Here is a 23,160-nt window from a genome sequence, read left to right as displayed (position 1 = left end):
TCCCGTCCCACATGTTAAATGTTGCTGTTGGTCAAGGACCCCTTGTTACATTGCCTATCGGGCGTCATGTCCCGTCCTAAATGTCAAATGTCGCTATTGGCCAGGGACTTCTTGTAAAGCGCTTTGAGCACATTTAAGTGGATATTGCGCTATATAAAAAGCTCAATTTAAAAAAATATATAAATGCTCAAGTTTAAATAAAGAGCTTATTTAATTGTTCCATGGATTGGCAGGGTGCATGACTTATGTAGGCTTAGTTCTTGATGCCAGTTGCAACCAAAGGGCTATCTGTCAAGGTCTCTGATACAATGTCAGAAAACAAAAAAAAACCCAAAAAATATTCACCCTTAAACATCTGCCTAACTCAACTGGGGATCGAACCTCAGACTTTCTAATTACCACAGAGGTAAGAGAGTCAATTTTTAGAAGAGTACTAGACCACCCAAACCGCTTTGCTGGGTTCACTTTCGTTAAAATCATAATCCAACTGAAAGGTGTTATATTGCTACATAACTATTTTCGCATTATGTGTAGTGTGCATTTACAATTGCACACTGCACCAACTTGAATCATAGCGGAATGGAAAACTTGGAAGTGACCTGCAAAATGGAGGGCATGAATAATAGCCATCCGATTTTGGAAGTATTGGCGAACTAAAAATGTAAATGTTGCTGCTTGAAGCTCGTAGAAATAAATAACAATGTGAAATTGAATTTGAATGTAAGCTTCAACAATGCCAATACCACATCATCTCATTCATCTGTAGTGTTTCATCCATTCTGTTTGTTGATAAAGAGGAAACCTGAAACGTCCATTCTATCTGTTTTCGTAATTAAATTGAAGCTTACATTCAATTTCACATTGTTATTTATGATGAATTAATGGGAAAATGGACTTGTTTAAAATGATCCGAATCGTGACAAACTGTTTAACTTTCGCGAGATTGATAAAACGGTTAACCATTCAGAGACCGGTGGAGTTTCTAGCTGATTTGTGAGAAATCCCTTAGGCATCACATACATAGAAACAGACGTAGATTTTTAGTATTTAGATGTTCAGTACCTTTTCACTCATGACCATGTTACACATACACTCTGTGGCAGCTCTACGAAGCATCTTGTGGTCTTCAAACATGTAGTGTTCGATGGAAGACAGGCCCTTCTCCGACACGATACGATTTCTGTGGACAATCAATGGTGATGGTCTTTAAAACTCAATGGAATACAAAGGAATAATAGTGAAGTTGAGCTACAGGTAATTAAAGAACAAAATATGACTTTAAAAAAATCTCTTGATAGAAAAATTCCTAATGTCTATTCCCAGCGATTTTCTAGAGATGCCCTTTGCTAAAATATTAAAAATGCCTGAAAGTTTTTCTCGTAAAGACCAATTCATATAACAATAATAATACTAAAAATAATACACATTTATACAGCGCTCATTCTCATGTAAAACACAAGCTCAATGTAAATTATCAATTTTAAAAAACAAAACACCAAAACATACAATATAACATACAAATACAATCAATTTATAGCCAAATCAAGGGTTCATAGCATCAATAAAAACAAATACAGTAAAGATGTGTCTTGAGATTCTTTTTAAAGGCAGGCAAAGACTTGCACTTCTTCAGGCCACGTGCTAGTTCATTCCAAATCTTGGGGCCAAAACAAGCAATTGATCTATCACCAAATTATTTTCTTGATTTTTTTTTCCCGAAATGAAAATATTTCGTGCAAAACTTCTCTTCATCAAATGGCATCACCTTTGCATCATAGTAAAGGCCTAGAAACCCATCTAGCTTCCCTTTAACTGATTCCTTCATCAAATGGCATCACCTTTGCATCATAGTAAAGGCCTAGAAACCCATCTAGCTTCCCTTTAACTGATTCCTTCATCAAATGGCATCACCTTTGCATCATAGTAAAGCCTAGAAACCCATCTAGCTTCCCTTTAACTGATTCCTTCATCAAATGGCATCACCTTTGCATCATAGTAAAGGCCTAGAAACCCATCTAGCTTCCCTTTAACTGATTCCTTCATCAAATGGCATCACCTTTGCATCATAGTAAAGGCCTAGAAACCCATCTAGCTTCCCTTTAACTGATTCCTTCATCAAATGGCATCACCTTTGCATCATAGTAAAGGCCTAGAAACCCATCTAGCTTCCCTTTAACTGATTCCTTCATCAAATGGCATCACCTTTGCATCATAGTAAAGGCCTAGAAACCCATCTAGCTTCCCTTTAACTGATTCCTTCATCAAATGGCATCACCTTTGCATCATAGTAAAGGCCTAGAAACCCATCTAGCTTCCCTTTAACTGATTCCTTCATCAAATGGCATCACCTTTGCATCATAGTAAAGGCCTAGAAACCCATCTAGCTTCCCTTTAACTGATTCCTTCATCAAATGGCATCACCTTGCATCATAGTAAAGGCCTAGAAACCCATCTAGCTTCCCTTTAACTGATTCCTTCATCAAATGGCATCACCTTTGCATCATAGTAAAGGCCTAGAAACCCATCTAGCTTCCTTTAACTGATTCCTCATCAAATGGCATCACCTTTGCATCAAGTAAGGCCTAGAAACCCATCTAGCTCCTTTAACTGATTCCTTCATCAAATGGCATCACCTTTGCATCATAGTAAAGCATAGAAAACCATCTAGCTTCCCTTTAACTGATTCCTTCATCAAATGGCATCACCTTTGCATCATAGTAAAGGCCTAGAAACCATCTAGCTTCCCTTTAACTGATTCCTTCATCAAATGGCATCACCTTTGCATCATAGTAAAGGCTAGAAACCCATCTAGCTTCCCTTTAACTGATTCCTTCATCAAATGGCATCACCTTTGCATCATAGTAAAGGCCTACAAACCCATCTAGCTTCCCTTTAACTGATTCCTTCATCAAATGGCATCACCTTTGCATCATAGTAAAGGCCTACAAACCCATCTAGCTTCCCTTTAACTGATTCCTTCATCAAATGGCATCACCTTTGCATCATAGTAAAGCCTAGAAACCCATCTAGCTTCCCTTTAACTGATTCCTTCATCAAATGGCATCACCTTTGCATCATAGTAAAGGCCTAGAAACCCATCTAGCTTCCCTTTAACTGATTCCTTCATCAAATGGCATCACCTTTGCATCATAGTAAAGGCCTAGAAACCCATCTAGCTTCCCTTTAACTGATTCCTTTAAACAACCAATACTTTCATCTTTAAAAAAATCAACTCACCAATACTGACCAAGGTCAGCTGGAAGATTTCAAAAAGCTGGTTTTCCGACTTTAGCCGTAAAAAGGACATCCCAGATATCTAGGATACAAAAATCCTTCAACTTCTAGTTTCTGAATGTTTGAAAATAACTCTGTGTGATTTCTCACATCCTGAGTCAAATCAGAATAGTATTTTACATGTGTTGCTATGTTGCCTTCGAATCTGAGGGTCCAGGGATCGATTATTGCTTCCGTGTACTAAGTTTTGAGATCACCTAAAAGCCTCATCTAGACAAAAGCACAGGAGCTCAAGTAGAGGAATACACTCAAATACTTACAGATAATTATAATATTCAAAAACATCAAATACAACAGTTCATAAAAGAAGGATGATTTCCAAGGAAAAAAATATTCCCTCCCAAATATAAATTTACACTTGACTGTTTCCCTCCCAGCCAAGGACTCTGGCCAGGGCCAGGACAAAACCAAGTAATACCATTTCAAGAATAAGACAAAAACAGGTTGGAAAACAGACATAGGGGATAGAACACACAGTAAAATCTCCCATGCCCACTATGGGAGGACAAAACAAAAACAAACAAGAAAAAAATATGAAGACAATTCACTTTCTGTTGGTGGTCATCACTGTCCATTGTGACATAATTTTTTGGACAATGTTAAGCTATGAGTTTCCTACATCGATTATGACGTGATCTTGAATCTGAACAAAGAATTTCTGAAAAATGAATGAAGTAATGTATTTTTATTATCATCATCTGGCCTTACCTGACAGACTCGCTCATAGAGGCCAAATTGGTCAAACCCATCATGGCTTCAAATGCCTGCAGACCTGATCTATCCGGGTGAAGGAGGGACAGCAAAGGACGGACCACCTCATACACCTGTGTGTGAGTGGGTGTGTGGGTGTGTGTGTGGGGGGGGGGGGGGGGGGGGGAGAATAACGAAATATTATTTTTAAAATGAAAGTTTTTGCTTTGCTTTTGGAGTTATATTATGGAGCTTGCTTGCAATTCTTTAAGGTCATATTTCAGTGTTTGTCGATGCGAAAACAATGGGAAAGTCAAAAGATTATAGTAGATGTCATTATATATAACAACATGTACTACCACTAGTAGTATTAATTTAAACAAACTTAAATTTAATGATGACAAGACGGAAATGATAATTTTTGGAAATAGGTATCAACTCTCAAAAATATCTACAAATGAGATACTAGTGGGTGAAAATGCTATTAAACTAGTTCTTGTGTGAGAAATCTTGGGGTGTATTTAGATCAAGGGTTATCCATGGAAGATCATGTTAAAAAAATAAGCCAATGTTGTAACTATCACATTAGAAACATTGGAAGAATCAGACATTATATTGATGAAGATATTACAAAGATGCTTGTTAATTCGTTTATTACTAGCAGATTAGATTATTGCAATTCCCCTCTCATTGGCTGTCAAAGTAGATTAATTCATCAACTACAAAAAATTCAAAATAAAGCGGCTAGACTTATACAATGAACGAAAAAAAGAGATCATATAACACCAGTTCTCCAGGAATTGCACTGGCTTCCTGTGAAATATAGGATAGAATTTAAAATATTGTGCTATGTTTTTAGATGTCTGGATGGATTGGCACCTGAATATTTGCAGGAACTGATTAAAAAATATGAACCCACTCGAAATTTAAGATCATCTCAGTCCCAACTTCTTAAATATACCACCTCAAAATCCACTTTCGGTGAAAAAGCCTTTTCAATCATAGCTCCACGCCTAAGGAATGCACTTAGTCCTCGGACAAAGTCCTGTGAAAATTTATCATCTTCCAGGAAATGTCTGAAGACTGAGTTGTTCCGCGAGGCTTATTTTTCATAAAATAGATGTTGCTTTGATTTTGTTTTTTGTATGCATGCTTATTATGTATCATGTAGTGTTGTGATTTTTAATTTTGTTTTTAAACATTTTTATTTTTATTTTTATTATGTAAAGCGCTGCAGAGCACGATTAACGTGGATGTTTAGGCGCTATATAAATTCATTATTTACTATTATTTACTATTTACTACTATTGCTTTTGCTATTAGCTGAAGAAGGGCTTTGAGTCCGAAAAATCCATATTTGGTACTTTGTTCTTTTTCTAAGCTATTATATCCATTTTTGTTCATGACTATTTACTACTAGTAGTAGTGATTTGACATTTCATATGAATTAGGGATTTTTGCTCTTGCCTAACCATCTATGTTTACCAGGTCTCCATTAATGGTAGCATGATTGACTGGTAATCAGAAGATCTGAGGTTCGATCCCCAGTCGAGGTCGACTGATTTTTGTTATCGTTTTTTTCTTTCTTGCTTTGTCTGGCACCTTTCATACACACTTGTTCAGATCTTTATCTTAAACTAGTACCAATTTCTTTAACATTTGTATAGATAGAATGCGCTTGGCCAAGGAGTTCACAACATTGCCATCCGGAAGTATAACGGACCAACACACAAACTCTGTGTAACCATGAACTTTTATAGTCTGGTTAATACAGTTTAGTGAGAACAACTCACAAACGCGGATGGCAAAAACAATAACAAAGGCCTGAGTGCATACTAACTATAAATATAGTTGTATAATTTTAATATATATCTGTCTACCAATAATTATTAAGAAGACTCACCCTTTGGCCAGGGAAAGCAAAGTTAGGGTCAGAGGTCACTGCGATTTTGGCCAGGGCATGGGAGGCCAATACAGTACCCACGTCTGTGTTGTTGTTTATCAGACTGAGGAGGGACTGGGGACGGGAAGGAATAATTTGTATAGGAGTAAAATAGCATAAAAGTGTATCCAGAGGAGAAAAACATTATAAATCTGATCATGTTTTGACCTTTATACATTCTGATCACATGACATATGAAAAAGTTCTAGCCAGCGTGAAGAATAAAAAATACAGATTTTCTTTGTTTAGAACCAAGCTGTTCGTTGCTGGGCGGACGTGATATCAGACTATTGAATCCTATTAAAACCCATTTCAAAACACTGGAAATCCAGGTTAAGCCCCATGTAGTAATACTCAAATTAATTTCAAGGCAGCATGGTGAGTAAAGACAAAAGGAGGGGGGGGGGGTGAATGAGTATAGATTTTACTAAAAAGGTAGGAAAAATTAAAAAAATAAATAAATAAATAAAAGGTAGAGTTACCAACCTTGGTTCCACCTTGTTGTATGACCAGACCTCTGAGTTTCTCCTCTGTTGCCAAGGCTACGTACACTCTGTTGATGAAAAGACAATGTTGAAAATGTGCTACATAAATGTAAATTATTATCGTTACTATTATCATCATCATGATTACTCAAATGATTATAATCATCATCATTATTATCATTATTATTATTATTATTATTATTATTATTATTATTATTATTATTATTATTATTATTATTATTATTATTATTATTATTATTATTATTATTATTATTATTATTATCATTATTATTATTATTATTATTATTATTATTATTATTATTATTATTATTATTATTATTATTATCATATTATTATTATTATTATTATTATTATTTATTATTATTATTATTATTATTATTATTATTATTATTATTATTATTATTATTATTATTATTATTATTATTATCACCATCATTCATTATCTAATTAATTAACTAACTTATAACCAGACCTGCCAAAAAAATATGCGTTTTTTTAGAAAAAAAAAATAATACAAATTTTAAGGAAAATAATCATCCCAAAATCAGTCTTCTTCTTCTTTCAGCTTATCCTCCATTTTGCAGGCTTGCCATAATGAATGCCACATCTCCATGCATCTCGGTTCAGAGCATCATCTTCCTCTAGGCCAAGTTCTTTCATATCGTCTTTTACTCTATCCATCCATCCAATCTTTGGGCATCCCTTTTTTTTTCTCTTTCCCACTAATTGTATATCCAATACTTTCTTTCCCACATACTCCCTCTGTCCATACAATTTCAATCTATCTTCTCTCATCCTCATTGATACATTCTTCATTTCAGTCAACCTTCGAATTCGTTAATTTCATCCGAAAATCAAATTAACTGTCATAATCTATTTATAATGCTTGATAGTAACACTTTCCCTTAAAACTGACCTTATCAATGATGTCATTTTCTAACCGTATAACTGGTTTTGATGAAATTATACGAGAAGAACAAAAATAAAACAAACATCATTGCACACATTCTTCATGCATAACATAAGGGTCCCGATAGCTCAGTTGGTAGAGCACTCGCTTCACACGCAAAGGGACCGAGATCCATCAAGCCCGGGCGCAGTCGAGATTTTTTCTGGACTCCTCCCCCCCCCCATTTCCACCCAGCAGTTAGCTGGGTCCGTTAGATAATAGCGGAAAGTACTTTGCAATAAATAGACTAGCGTCTTATCCAAAGGGTAGCGAACAATTGCTCTTGTCAGTTTCACGCTATGGAAACCGGGATAAACTCCAGCTCCATGGGCCGAATGGCTCTGAAGGACTTCTACTTGATGCATAGCAATATCTGTCGTCATGTGTTGTTAATTTAATATGAAAATAAATAAAGAAATTTTTAAAATTCCCTTTATTCATCCCATAGGGGAAATTCGTCTCTAGAGTCTATTCCAAGGGAAGACTGGAATAACCCAGGCGTCAGCCGCAGTGCAGCTCTGCATAGGGCGAGGTGACTTGCTCAAGGCTACACAGCGCAGTAGCAGGTGATTGAACTTGGTACCTATTGGGTACGAAGCAAAGACCTTACTGCTGAGTCACGCTGCCCCCATTATGTGTTATTTATACTGAACCCTGGCATTCAAAATTAGAATGAGATTACCAGGAAGGCATTCTGCGCATTTTTAATTAACAAATAATAAATGTCAATTTTTTTTTTTCCCAGTTACACGTTTATAGAAAGAATGACAAGAGTTGATAATATGTAGTAGTTACCTTGCCAGCAGCTCCCTGCTATTCTTGCTATCTGTATCAGTCAAAGCCACCATGGCATTCACCACCCCTGCGGCAGCCAGCTTGTGGATTCTTTGGGAGACAAATTCTTGCTTGTCCTGTAACAATGATAAGGAATGACAGCGCTATGTCAAAATACTGGTTCCAATCTCCTTGGACATGTAAAATCAGTTTTCCGAACTGTGCAGTTATTTGGTCTAGTGGTATGACACTTGCCTTCAGATTGGAAGGTCCAGGGTTCGAGTCCCACTCTGAGTGGTGCATAGTTGAGTCCTTGGAAAAGGCTCTTTACTGACATTCTCTAATCATACTCAGGTGTAAAATGAGTACCTAGCTGTTGACAGCGTTGTCTCTCTAAAAAAAAATTATACTATTTCCTGACAGGCAATTACATTATACCGGTAATCAGAATGTCTGAGGTTCGATTCCCAGTCGAGGTAGACTGATTTTTGGGGATGGTTTTTTTTTCTTGTATTGTTCTTTCTTGCTTTGTCTGGCATCTTTCATACACACTTCAGATCTTTATCTTACACTGGTGCCTGCTCCTTAATTTCTTAGTTTGGCCTTACTCATTAATAATCAATTCAGTGTTCTTAATCAATCATTGACACATTTTTTGTGTGTAAGCCAACCTCCTTTAAAAAAAAGTTAGTAGTCCTTCAGAGCCATATTAGGCCCACGGAGCCATAGTTTATATCAATTTCTATAGCATAAAACAGACAATAGCAATAATTGCTTGTTCTCTTTAAGTATGAAGCCAGTGTTCCACCAACTGAGCTATCGGGAACTCCAATTGAGATAAGAGTACTATTTTATTGTTTAAAAAACATGTTAGTTTTAATAATAATAATAATAATAATAATAATAATAATAATAATAATAATAATAATAATAATAATAATAAAAATAGCTAAAAATAATAATAATATAATAATAATAATGATAATAATAATAATAATAATAATAATAATAATAATAATAATAATAATAATAATAATAATAATAATAATAATAATAATAAAAATAGCTAAAAAAAAAAAAAAAAAAAAAAAAATAATAATAATAATAATAATAATAATAATAATAATAATATAATAATAATAATAATAATAATAATAATAATAATAATAATAATAATAATAATAATAATAAAAATAGCTAAAAAAAAAAAATAAAATAAAAATAAAAAAAAAAAAAAAAAAAAATAATAATAATAATAATAATAATAATAATAAAAATAGCTAAAAATAATAATAATATAATAATAATGATAATAATAATAATAATAATAATAATAATAATAATAATAATAATAATAATAATAATAATAATAATAATAATAATAATAATAAATTACACTTATATAGTGCCCTTTTCCAATTTTAACAAGCTCAAGGTGCTTTACATGATCTCTCTCTCTCTCTCACAGATATAATAATGTTATTATGAGTTCATTTTCAACAACTCCAACATCGACTACAAAGCGAAAGAACATTTGTGCGGCTATGTGGTCTTGTGGTATGATACTCGCTTTCAGATCGGAAAGCCCTGGGTTCGAGCCTCTCGCTCGGCGCATAGTTGAATCCTTGGAAAAGGCTCTTTACTCACATTCTCTCACCATATTCAGGTGTAAAATGAGTACTTGGCTGTTGACAGCATTGTCTCTGTCAGAAAAATAATGTAATATCGCCTAAGAAGTGTCATGTTTCGTTCTACATGTTACATGTTGCTGTTGGTCAGGACCCCTTGTAAAGCACTTTGAGCACATGTAGTGGATATTGCGCTATATAAAAAAAAAGCTCATTAAAAAATTCTAAATTCAATACAAATTGTAAAATCACACAAGAATCACAAAGTAAAATAAGGTAATATTATAGTCTAGATTTGAAGGTGTCCACATTATTGGTTTGCCTGATATGTTAAGGTAGACAATCTCCAGTACTTTGGTGCCGAGTAGAAAAATGGTTGTTTGCCAATTTTATAAGATACGTTAGGCTTAACAAGAATTGTACTGGGGGGAAAAATACAAGAAAAAAAAACATCCCCAAAATCAGTCTATCCTTGTAAAGTGCTTTGAGTGTAAATGTTGCTGCTCGAAGCTCGAAGAAATAAATAATAACGTGAAGTTAAATGTAAGCTTCAATTTAATTACAAAAACAGATCAAATGAACGTTTCGGGTTTCCCCATTTATCAACAAAACAGGATGATTGAAACACCACAGATGAATGAGATGATGTGGTAGTTGCGTTGTTAAGATGAATAAACGAAACATCCGAAACGTTCATTTGATCTGTTTTTGTAATTAAATTGAAGCTTACATTCAACTTCACGTTATTATTTATTAAAGTGCTTTGAGCACATTTAGTGGATATTGCGCTATATAAAGCTCAATTTATTATTATAAATTTTATTACTGCCCTTACCTTAGGATGCTCCTGTGGTACGTGTTGCTTAGCAAACTTGGCCAGTTCCAGCAACTCTGGCATAACATCCTGCTTGTCGTAGCTGTTGGTCAAATTGACTATCACAGTCACAGCTGCATAGGTCGAGTTACGATCTGTTGCCTGAAAGGAATTATCATGAATATATAAATAATAATGTGAAATTGAATGTAAGCTTCAATTTAATTACAAAAACAGATGATTGATTTGAACATTTGATCTGTTTTTGTAATTAAATTGAAGCTTACATTCAATTTCACATTTTTATTTATTTCTTCGAGCTTCGGGCAGCAATATTTACATGAATATATAATAGGGTACAAGAAAAAACCCCAAAAAAACTGGAAAAAAACTATGATGCTGTTTTAATACAAAGAAGAAACCAGAAACATTCGAAAATTTACAAGCAACAAGAACAAGACTTTATGTTAATACTTGACAAGTTTAATTAAAAATCCTCTGTTGGATTAGAAATTATGCTGGTTACACCAAATTCAATTTGTTTTTATTGTTTTTTTTGTTGATGGCTGAAGAAAGGTTGTGAGCCCAAAACATTCTGTGCTTGGTAATGTGTTCTTTTTGGAAGCTGTTCTATTCAAATTTGTTGATTACTTTTTACACAAAATGATGAAAGGTTACCTTTGCCAAGTTGAAGATAGCCTTAAGGGCAGCCGTGTCATTGATGAGGTCTTCTTTGATGTCAGCGTCTAGAGTGAGATAGGCTAAACCCTCTGTCGCCCATTTACCGAGGTCGGATGCATCTGCATCTGTGTTAACTAAAAACCTGGAGACGAAAAAAGATATGGAGTAGAATGGGGACGGGGTGGGAGGGAGTTTGGAGGGAAAGAATGTTTTTATTTTTTTATTTTTTTGGCTAATATTTACAGTCTGTTTTGATAAAAATAAATAATAAATCTGAAATACAGAAACTGAAAATTTACATGTAAATAAAGAATATTGAATGAATTAATATATTTCCATGCGTCAAGTTACGCCATAGGTGACAATACATTGAATGTGAACCTTTAATATCAATTCCCAAATGCGTCAACGTGTACGAGCCCTACACATGAACATTAACATTAAAGAGACATGAGCTGTTAGAACTATTAATTGTTTAACCAAACACGTAAGACACTTTACGAGGGTCCAGCAAAGCAACACTTTCAAAGGACGAACATGTGCCTGTAGGGAATTCATTAGGTTTCCAATCACTAGACCAATGTCACACACAAATTAAATGAAATGGAGTTGCCAGTTATCTGGGTAACAAAAACTGTTGACTTACTTTCGACAAATCTTGGCCAATTTTTCTGTGGACCCTTCAGCCATGGTCTTGGCACTGGCATCTGTACCACCAAAACTACCCAGCTTGCATAATCCCTGAGGTAGAGTTAATAATAATTATTATAATAATAATAATGATGATGATGATAATAATAATAATAATCATCATCATCATGATAATAATAAATACTATAATAATAATAATAATAATAATAATAATAATAATAATAATAATAATAATAATAATAATAATAATAATAATAATAATAATAATAACAGTAGAGTGCAAGCCGCGGTAATCAGGAAGGCTGAGGTTCAATCCCCATTATAGTCTTGGATTCACAATGCAGCCTTAATTTGATCTCAAACAGTAAATCTCATGCTATGATGGACGGATGTGAATTTTTGGTGATTTCTTTGTCCGAAAACTGTGTCTGCATCTAACAGACTGCTTATATTATTGCCTTATGTATTAAATGTTTGATAAGAGGCAGCTTGGCTGAGTGGTATGGTCTTTGGTTCGTACCCAAAAGGTAATGAATTCAACTCTCTCTGCGTTGTGTGGCTTTGAGCAAGTCACCTTGCCCTAACTCACTTCGCAGCGATGCACTGCAGCCGATGCACTGCAGCCGATGCCTGATTTATTCCACTTTCCTTGGAATAGACCCAAAAGACAAATTTCCCCTTGGGGATGAATAAAGGGAATTTTATTATCTATTTTATAAGGAGAGAGTTAAAGACAAAACAAGTGAAATCAAATCAAATCCCCGACTTACCACAAGTGCCCTGACTTTGATGGCATCATCACCAGAGTGGTAGAGTTTCTTGAGAATGGGGACAGCGTCTTTCAGTAGTCCACTGCATTTCTCTTTTTTAGAGGCTGAACTCACGATGGCTTCAACTGCCACACGCTGTTATAAAGATATAATTAAAGTAAACTGTTAAATTTAGTCCCACTATAGATGGGTTGAAAATTAGGGGGGCGGGGGGGGGGGGGGGGGTCTATTTTGCTCTTTAAAATTTCAATTTTCTTTATATTTGTGATAAGAATTCAAATATTTTCTAAAAGTTTTAACTGAACACTATTTTTACATCAGTTTCATTCATTCAATGGCTAAAGTGTGGTGATTCGTTTAACTTTGATTCTTGTAATATGAATAAACCAAACCAAAAAATGTATACCTGGTACTGCCGATTTTCTGTGGTAGCCAAGGTAAACATAAGCTGTGTCACCCCATCCAGTCCTAAGATGACTGACCCGACGTCATAAGCACCCTGGTCATAGTAAAATAAAGGAAATGGAATATAAGCATGATTTTACGAATATCCAATGAAAAAAATGACAAGGTAATATTTTTAAAGATTTATATGTGAATGTGGGTGCAATAGAGGGAAATAGAGTAAAAAATAAAGAAAGTCCAGATAAAATGTTAAATATTGGACGTGCTATCATCTCATCAAGTTCCATGCCTATCCCAGGCATCAGAGGCTTCCTTCACAGTTTCTCTCCACATCTCTCTGTCAATCCAGTGAACTCTTTGATTTGCTTCAATAGCATCATTCTTTGTTTGGCCCCTTGCTCTTTTCCTGTTGATCTTTCAGCTAATTGCAGAGAAGTTTATTTTTGTCTTTTCTGACTATGTGTCTGAAGAATCACCATCCACTCAGTTGTAAAGAGTTTTGTTTGTCCCAGGAGTTGGAGGCTTCTTTCACATTTTCTCTCTAAATCTCTCTGTCTCTTGCTGTTTTCAGTTAGTTGCCATGATGTCAATCAAGCAAACTCTTTGATTTGCTACAATAGCGTCATTATTTGTTTGCCCAAGGCTCTTTTCCTGTTGATCTTTCAGCCAATTGCAAGAAGTTCAATTTTGTATTTTCTGATTATGTGTCCGAAGAATCACCATCCACTCAGTTGTAAAGAGTTTTTTTTTTTTTAACAGAGTAACACAATGCTAAATGCAAAACTCTAGCCACTTTCTGGCACTTTCCTACTCACTTCATTTCTTGTTATTATCTAACCACAGTGCAGGGTCCTTGGGTAAGACTCTTTATGAGTGTTACCCCACTCAATCCTGATGTAAATAAGTATCTGGCTACAGGCAGCGACAGGTTTTGTAAGAGCGGTAGTAAGTAAAAAAAGAAAGACGTTTGTGGACACATAATCTTATCATTAAATGAAAGAGAGAATTATCTATTAAGTCAATTGTTAGTCATATTAGAAAATGAAGGAGAGAATAGAGAAGTTTACCTGTAAAAGTGTGGACACGGCAGCAACTGCCTCAATCTTCGACTCAAGAATGTCATCGGAGAAAAGTTCTCTGTCAAGGTATATAAAGGTAAAATTTAAAAAATAAAATTAATAAGAACAGATGTCAGCTGAAATACGCGCAAGCTGCTATCATATTTTGTGACTCCTGAACAAGCCCCAGAGGTAAAGAGGCCAACCTCAATCCCCTTTTAAATCAAGCTTATATTTTTTTCTTCGTGATCTTTTGTCAACTCAACATGATGAAATGATGGTAGACGATTCCAGCTCCTTAGGTTGTATGGCTTATTTATCCGTATAATTTATAACAGTAACATTCTTTATCTTTTATGTATGGTGTTATGCTATACAATTGGGAAACTAAGTTTATTAATATCACTGATTTAATTGCCATCATCACCACAACCACTATCATCATCATCTTCATCGTTACCATTATGATGTGACCTTTGCGAGTAATAATCTTCCAAGACACATGGAACCTTTCAATCTCTCCCCTTGCTGACTATTTTCCGGATTATTCCCAAAACGCCATACTTACCCAAGACAAAAATTGATTTATTTTTTCCCCACTCAAATTCAAAAGCAATAAGTACATACAATGCATAACCTGTTCAGTTAGACAAGCTTTACAGAACAGTATTCTGTTCTTATAGCTATAACAAAGACTTTTTTTTCAAGAAAAACGTTCATTGTGATGATTTTTCTGTAGTTGGTAAGAAATAAATAACAATGTGAAATCGAGTGTAAGTTCAATTTAATAAATGAAAACAGATAATGTGGCTGTTTCGGGTTTCCCCTTTATCAACAAAATATCATGAAGGAAAGAAACACTACAGATGAATGAGATATGTGAGAATGGCATTGCTAAGGTGAATGTTTTTGTTTATCAAATTGAAGTTTACAATCAATTTCATATTCTTATTTATTTCTTAACCCTCTCCTTACCAACTATATGAAAATCGTCACATTCGTTACAATACAACCAACATTTTTCCATTTCAGAGTTCTTTTATACATCACACAATTTGAAGAATATTTTTCTTATAGTTATAATTACTAAACAAAATATATAGCATGTTCTTATTCCCTTTGCGTTAGAGTTTTACAATTCTATATTATGTTGTGTGATAATGACATTTTGAGGAAATTTTGTTTGTTTTGTTTGTTTGTTGCTTTAGGTCTCTTCCAACACAATTGAGGTTATATGAGAGACCGCTGAAACAAAAAAACAAGCAATCTAACAAAAATAGTACAAATGTAAATCAAAATCATAACCTAAAGATATCATAAGCTAAATTATAAATAACCAAGAACAAACAGGCAGAAGATTTACAGAAAAAAAAAATATCCCCTGTCAAAAATACAATCACAAACCAAAGAAGCAGGATAGGCTAGTAAAGAGAAGAAGAAACGACATCACTATCGGATCCTACACCCATGCGAACATCATAGGTATATGATTCAAGGGTGATGCTCCCATCCAACCACCCGCATTTTGAGGAAAATCCGGAAAATGGTCAGTGAGGAGAGAGTTAAACTTCAAGCAGAACGATTTACATGTAGTTGGAAAGGAAAGGGTCAAGCATCTGACAAAGAAAACCAACCTGAAATACTCTTGACACTTCTCTCTAAACGTTTCCCTCAACTTATCATTGACGAGATCATCCCATATCTTGGACAAGGCAACAGAGGCGTGCATGGAGGACCTGTCTGTGATGGGAATCGTCTTGAATTCCTTTTGGGTGCCCGCAACGGTCAGCAGGTTCTCCAGTCCTGATGGACACACAAAGTTATCAAACAATTTGTTTTTATGTGGTTTTTTGTTGTTGTTTTTACGGGTTTTAAGGCACTTGCAACACATTTAGGTCATGTCAGCGCCAGTAAAAAGGAAGAAAATTGGGTATTTAAAAGATTCTAGATGTACAATTAAAAGGCCTTGAGGAAAAAGTAGGACAAAGGGGAATGGTACAAATAGGGAACATATGTAGATTCCAAGAGCACACTATCAGTGTACTTAGTTTGAGATCACCTAAATGTCTCACCCAGACACCAGCACAAGATCCTACCAAAGAGGACCACACTCAAATGTTTACATTACACATTCAAAATAACAAATATAGCAATATATAATAGAGAGATGATTTACAAGGACAAAAATATAACCTCCCAAAACAATAACTAAGCATTTGACAGTTTCTCTCCCAGCCAAGCACTACGACTAAGGCCAGGGCAAAACCAAGTAATCTCATTCCAAGACAAATACAGAGAGCAATTGGAAAACAGATATAAGGTGATGGAAGACAGAGTAAGTGCCAACCTGCCCACCCATTATAAAACAATTAAACAGTCATGCAATAGGCAGCAGCTAATAAATATTCTCCACATTTTATGGGAAAAATCAGAATTCAAAGAGAAAAAAACCCCCAACTGAATAGGGTTAAAATGCATGACTTTTAACCTGATATATATGAATTGTCACTTTAAAATACTTGAGAATTGATACAGAGTAATTCAATTTGAACAAACTTCCATTTCTAAAATCACCCAATTTCAATGAATATTATTTTTATTATTATTATTACAATGAATTACAAGCTTTCCCCAGATGTGTCTCTTTGTCACAAACCTTGAGTTTCTAAGAAAGGTCCAGTCCAATCGGCTCCTTCCTTTGAAGTGACATTTTTGGTGATGAGCTCAATGGCCGAATCACGGCCAAACGCTGTCACTTTGGCACTGGCCAGCATTTTAACCAAGCCGTCGAATACTTCTTTTAGGAAGGTTTTGGCATCTTCCTCTGTGAACAAACGGGATGAAATGAGCCATAAAAAAGACCCAAGATACATATTAAATAATGTTGTATAAAATTATCAAAATGATTCTAATGAGTAATGGTCACTCATTTCACACGCAAAGGCACCATGATCAATCCCTGGTGCAGTCAACATTTTTTATGACCTTCCTGTCCACCTAGCAGTGATTGGGTGGCTGGATCTATTAGATCTGGCAGAAAGTACTTTGCGATAGACTAGTGTCCCAGCCAAAGGAGAGCAAGCAATTGCTATTGTCCGTTTCACGCTGTAGAAACTGGGATAAACTCCAGCTCCATGGGCCTATTGGCTCTGAGGGATGCCTTACTAGGGGAATGAGTATGTCACTGTAGTTGTGTCCAACACATTGCACAGCATAATGAGGACATCTCACATGGAAACAAAATTTGAAAGGGCTTGGTGATTTCTACGAGTGAATAAAACTCGCAAATCTCACAACACAGAGAAAACAAAAAACCCACAACACTGAGAGATACCTGTCCAACCAATGCGAGTGGCACCCTTGTAATATTCATTAAACATTCACTAACCAAGGGTCTCAAGCAGAAAGCAAACGCATTCCCTCTATACAGTACCACACATTCACAATCTTTCCCCCCTCAGATCCGATTATAGTATCAACTAAATGATGGAACCATCAACATTTGGCTTAGGATCCCTTGTAAAGGACATTGCAGTATTCAAAGCTTTATTTATTTTTTTACTCATTTAAAAAAAGATGAGATGAAACATGATGTCTATTACTATTAGGCAGTTTAACAACTTATGTTGATGAAGTAATACTATCTATTTCATCTATAGAAAATAGAATAAACTGCTTCAGGCCCTTGATTAGTGAATGTCTAATAATAATTACAAGGGTGCCACTCGCATTGGTTGGACAGGTATCTCTCAGTGTTGTGGGTTTTTTTGTTTTCTATGTGTTGTGAGAAAATTGTGCGGCTATGTGGTCTTGTGGTATGACACTCGCTTTCGGATCGGAGGGTACTGGGTTCGAGCCTCACGCTCGGCGCATAGTTGAGTCCTTGGAAAAGGCTCTTTACTCACATTCTATCACCGTACTCATGTGTAAAATGAGTACCTGGCCGTTAACAGCGTTGTCTTTGTCCGAAAAATTGTAATATCGCCTAACAGGCATCATGTCCCGTCCTACATGTTAAATGTTGCTGTAAAGCACTTTGAGCACATTTAGTGGATATTGCGCTATATAAAGCTCAATTTTTAATATTATATTTTAATACTACATCTTTTTTTAATTTTTTACTCTTTTCCTTGTTTAGAGGTCCATTATATTTTTATATTTTTACATTTTTTTTTGCATTTGCATATATTATATATTGTCGTCATAGACTCTCAACTTTGTGATTATACATTTTTATGCATGCCACGTCTGTAATCGAATTTCCCTTTTTTTTGATGAATAAAGTATATATTATTATTATTATTATTATTATTATTATTATTATTATTATTATTATTATTATTATTATTATCATTATTATTATTATTATACCAAGAACAAGCTGTGGATATGGGTTCCTCTCCCCTTTCTTCTTGGCATCGTGGTATTTGGCTACTGCATCATGGTAAATATTGAGGTCTGTGGAGTAGGTGATGAGATTCTGTAGCAGAAGGGCAGTGGATGAGGCCATGTCCTCTGTGGGAGCTGACATCAGTCTAAACACGTTGGTCAAGTCAATGTCCTTGATGATGGCTAAACTCTGTATAGGAGATCAAAAAATGAAATGGCCATGAAAACAAGATGCATGATGATGTGATGAAGATGATGGTGATGGCGTAAATGAAGATGACAATGATGATAATGACAACAAAGTGGTGGATGAGCGGTGTCAATCATAGAGCATCTCTCTTGTGACCAGGCAGAGGTGCCGGAACAGTTGAGTCATGGGTTCGACTCTCCATCGCCGCAAAGTTTTTATTGCTCTGGCACTTCTGTACACACCTCGTGTCTTGTTTTTAAGGAGATCATTACAATTATTCAATGTGAGCCCTACAACGTAATACATCTATAAGGAAAAATAATCTAATTCAATGGACTGTGACAATTTGGAATAATCTAAAGTTTGAGACAACAAAATCTAATTCAATTAATTATTTTAAGAATGCCATTGATATTTGATTTTGATGAATAATGTAACATGACATTGGATATTATTGTCCTTTGTAAAACATTTGAAACTCTCAAATGTACTAGTCGGACATGCCAAATGAATGTAAAGAGAGTAAATTATGCTACGAATATTGAATATGTATTAGAAATTTAATTCTCAATATCATCAATTAATTGACACTGTAAACTAATTATATAATTGATAAATTTGATCTATGCATAAACCTTACACAGAGCATTTAAAGGTTTTTAAAACCTGTTAGCTCTTAAACATTACGATACGATACAAATATAAAGACCGAGGAAATGTTACAATTGTTTGCAACTAGAAACTTTACAAAGTAGTCCTTCAGAGCTATTAGCCGAAGTTTATTCTATTTTCTATAGATGAAATAGATAATAGCAATTTCTTGCTATCAATTGGATAGGACACTAGTCTATCGCAAAGTACTTTCCACCAGGCCAAGATACCCAATTAATGCTGGGTGGATAGGAGGATCAGAAAAAAATCTCATCTTTACCCAGGATTGATCTCAGTCCCTTTGCTTGTGAAACGGGTGCTCTACTAAAAGAGCATCAGGACCTCCAAAGGAACAATACAAAGAGAGATCAAACAAAAAAAAAAGAATAAATTGTATTTTACTGCTATTTTGATTTACAATTTATCCTTTGTTTTAATGAATATCATTATTGTCAATCCACATGGCTCTCAAGAACTCTAAGGAACAAAAATGAATTTCCATTTCTTAGACAATAAAGTTCTATTATTATCATTATTAAAATTATTATCATCATTATTATTATTACCATTACTATCAATATTATTGTTATCATCATCACCATCATCATCATTATTATTATTATCGACATTATTATTATTACTATTACTATTAATATAATTAATATCATCATCATCATCATCATTATTATTATTGTTATCATCGACATTATTATTATTACCATTACTATTAATGTTATCCATCATCATCATCATCATCATTATTAGTATTATCGACATTATTATTACCATTACTATTAATATTATTATTATTATTATTATTATTATTATTATTATTATTATTATCATCATCATAATCATTATTATTATTATTACTTTCCTTACTAAAAATGAAAAGATATCACAGAGTACTTATCCATGAAATATGTTAATTTAAAAAATGAGTTGACCTACCCTCAATTTGCTGTCTTTAGCCAATGTGGTCAGAACCCTGGTAGCACCCTGCATGATGTCTGCGTGGCTTTCAAACAACAAAGGCTTCAGTTTCTGTAGCACCCCTTGTTTCATCATGAGACTGGAGGCCACTTCTTCACGGGACAGAACTATCAGGTTGTTTAAAGACTGAAATAAAAGGGGAGAATACAGGAATAAATAAATTAACAACTATGCACCAAAGGGCTGGATAGAATTAAAAATGAGTCTGCTAGATCAATGTGGAATGGAAGACACGAAGGACATCATCATGAGAAGAAAGTGGAGATGGATAGGATGTGTTATGAGAAAAGGAGGTGGGAAACATCAGCAAAACTGCCCTACGCTGGACACCCGAAGGAAAGAGAAGAGGAAGAAGGCCATGGGCAACTTGGAGAATATATATATATTTATATATATATATATATATATATATATATATATATTATATTATATATTATATATATATATTTTATATATATATCTGCGTTATTCTCTATTATTTGCAGATTTTAAAAATTATTTATTTATCTATTTAACATGTTTTCAAACTATTGGTCATCTTTACCTGGGAACAATCTCGGCTTCTTTGCGTGTGAGTGAGTGGTATACCAACTGTGCTATCAGAACCCCCAGAAAATGAGAAAATAACCTTATTTTTTGCAGGGAATCAATATTGCCCACAGTGGGATTCAAACTCAAGACTTACAAAAGCCAAGTGTCATACCATTAGATCACAAAGCCACACAAAGAAGACATTTATAGCTTATCTTATCTTACTAAAGGTTTAATAGGAATTATCCTTTAAATGCCTTATACAATAGTTTATAATTACAAAAACTTATATAGCTTGCATTGTATCATTCACAGACAGTTTTACACAACTTCGAATGTCAGGAAAAATGTATCAATACGGCAATGGAAAATCGAAAAGTACTATCATATACCTGAAGTCTTTTCTCATGTTCTTTTGTTGTGTCAAATGCAATGTTGAACATCTGTGAAATCTTGCTGGTTGTACTGTTCTGCTGTTTAATCTGAAAATAATGAAGTTTTTTGGGGTTTTTTTCTGTTACTCAAATTATATTTGGAATCAAAGAATAAGAGAAAATAATAGCGATTATGTATCAGATAAACAAAGTGGATGACAATCAACAGAGACTAAATCTTGAAATGTAACAGATGGCAAAAATTTATTTTTCTTTAATTTAAAAAATACTGAAATAAAATCGTAGTTTTGACAAGAAATCACCGAAGGTTGAAGATATTTCTGTAAGTCATTGCATAATTTATGCTTCATCTTGAATTTTAAAGCTAAAACAGAATTTAAAAAGTGTCTGATGATGAAGAGATGACTATCAAGTTTCATTTTATGATGTAAAACAACAATCAATTTTTACTAAAATGAAAACATTAAAAAAATTATAACTAGTTTATACCTAAAGAAAAATATGTTAGTTTTAAATAATCAATTGTAAAATGTATAATTGCTTGTCAGGTGTGATGGAGCCCGTTGTTAATGGAAAGTATATGATGAAAAAACATTGGTGCTGTAATAGGCTTCAACAGTCATGACGTCATTTCCCTCGTAATGACCCATAGTAACTTAGTAACTGATTCTAAACTATCGGAACAATGGCGGACGCCCTTATGAAATACTTCTCCGACGAGCATAAAAGTGTAAACATTATAAATCTGATCATGTTTTGACTTTTATACATTCTGATCACATGACATGTGAAAAAGTTCTAGCCAGCATGAAGAATAAAAAGTACAGATTTTCTTTGTTTGGAACCGCTGAGCGGACGTGACATCAGACAATTGTATTGTTAGACCACGGTGGGGTTACTTTATGTCATGAAATTAAAATAACAGAAAAATAAATCAACAAATTGTCATCATTCCTTTTTGCTTTGTGTAGGAAAATTATTCTCAATTCAATTGATACCACTTCAAATGTAATACCATACCCAGCTACTGATATTTAAAATATAAAATTCGCATCAGATCAGAACAGGTCTCCTGCTTTTGTTTTTAAAAAAAAACCAGATGGCCCCCTGTGGAAACTTACGTGATGGTCTTGATAGCAAGACTGGCATTGAGCGAAGAAAACAGCCAATCAAAGTTGTGATTGGAATTTTGAAATGTAACCCAAAACATTGTTTTTGTTTCTTCTTATGAAAAAGTGTACCTTTACAGTTTTTGTTCTAAATTGTGATCTTTGTCCAATCTTTATATGTAATGTTTCAACCAAACTCTAATTCAATATCATACAGAAATTGAAATGCTTTTAACTCAAATAGTCAGCTTGATATTTCAATTTCATTAAACTAATTCCTACTTACACACACCCACACACACAAACTAACCAAAAAAAAAAAAACAACAAAAAAAAAATACAAAAACAAAATAAACCCCTATGCACTATCAACTTACTCGTTCTTGAATAATGGCATTGAGGCGGGTGAAGATGGGGCGGGCTGCTTTATTGGTGGGATCCACTTTGATCAGTTGGGCAGCGTCTTTGTAGGCTTCCTCCATCAGACCCAAATTTTCTCTGGCCTGACATCTCCTGAACAAAGCCTTGGGGTCATTTGGGGACAGTAACAGGGCTAAGAATGATGCAAAAGATGATGATGATTGTGTTTGGAAAATTGGAGATATTGGAGGCTTACTATTACTAGAAAGAGAAAATACGAGCACACCGACACCATAGGGATATAGAACCGCGTCTCTCTAATCCGGAACTCCACAATCCGGACAAGTTGCCTGGGGGATTTTTCTCTCTCTTTATTTGTA

General features: G+C 34.4%; 1 protein-coding gene across 2 annotated transcripts in view; it reads right to left on the bottom strand.

Annotated features, from left to right (window-relative positions):
* The window catches only part of LOC144956860 (protein unc-45 homolog B-like), a 37,241-nt gene that overhangs the window by 5,422 nt on the left and 8,659 nt on the right, over positions 1-23,160 (bottom strand). For both annotated transcript variants that reach the window (XM_078887641.1, XM_078887642.1), the window contains exons 3-19: positions 22,798-22,973; positions 21,309-21,398; positions 20,344-20,511; positions 18,534-18,741; positions 16,819-16,986; positions 15,797-15,965; positions 14,172-14,241; positions 13,106-13,198; positions 12,700-12,834; positions 11,925-12,019; positions 11,276-11,420; positions 10,619-10,759; positions 8,177-8,292; positions 6,413-6,479; positions 5,888-6,001; positions 4,003-4,118; positions 1,063-1,180 (exon numbers count right to left, since the gene is read on the bottom strand). In XM_078887641.1, coding sequence (XP_078743767.1) covers positions 1,063-1,180; positions 4,003-4,118; positions 5,888-6,001; positions 6,413-6,479; positions 8,177-8,292; positions 10,619-10,759; positions 11,276-11,420; positions 11,925-12,019; positions 12,700-12,834; positions 13,106-13,198; positions 14,172-14,241; positions 15,797-15,965; positions 16,819-16,986; positions 18,534-18,741; positions 20,344-20,511; positions 21,309-21,398; positions 22,798-22,973 — 2,189 coding nt within the window. The remainder of the gene's footprint in view (positions 1-1,062; positions 1,181-4,002; positions 4,119-5,887; positions 6,002-6,412; positions 6,480-8,176; positions 8,293-10,618; positions 10,760-11,275; positions 11,421-11,924; positions 12,020-12,699; positions 12,835-13,105; positions 13,199-14,171; positions 14,242-15,796; positions 15,966-16,818; positions 16,987-18,533; positions 18,742-20,343; positions 20,512-21,308; positions 21,399-22,797; positions 22,974-23,160) is intronic.

Source organism: Berghia stephanieae, chromosome 11 (assembly GCF_034508935.2).
Source record: "Berghia stephanieae isolate SIO BIC M18660-M18661 chromosome 11, UCSD_Bste_1.3, whole genome shotgun sequence".
Classification (NCBI taxonomy): Eukaryota; Metazoa; Mollusca; class Gastropoda; order Nudibranchia; family Aeolidiidae; genus Berghia; species Berghia stephanieae.
This window is presented reverse-complemented; position numbering and strand designations above follow the sequence as displayed.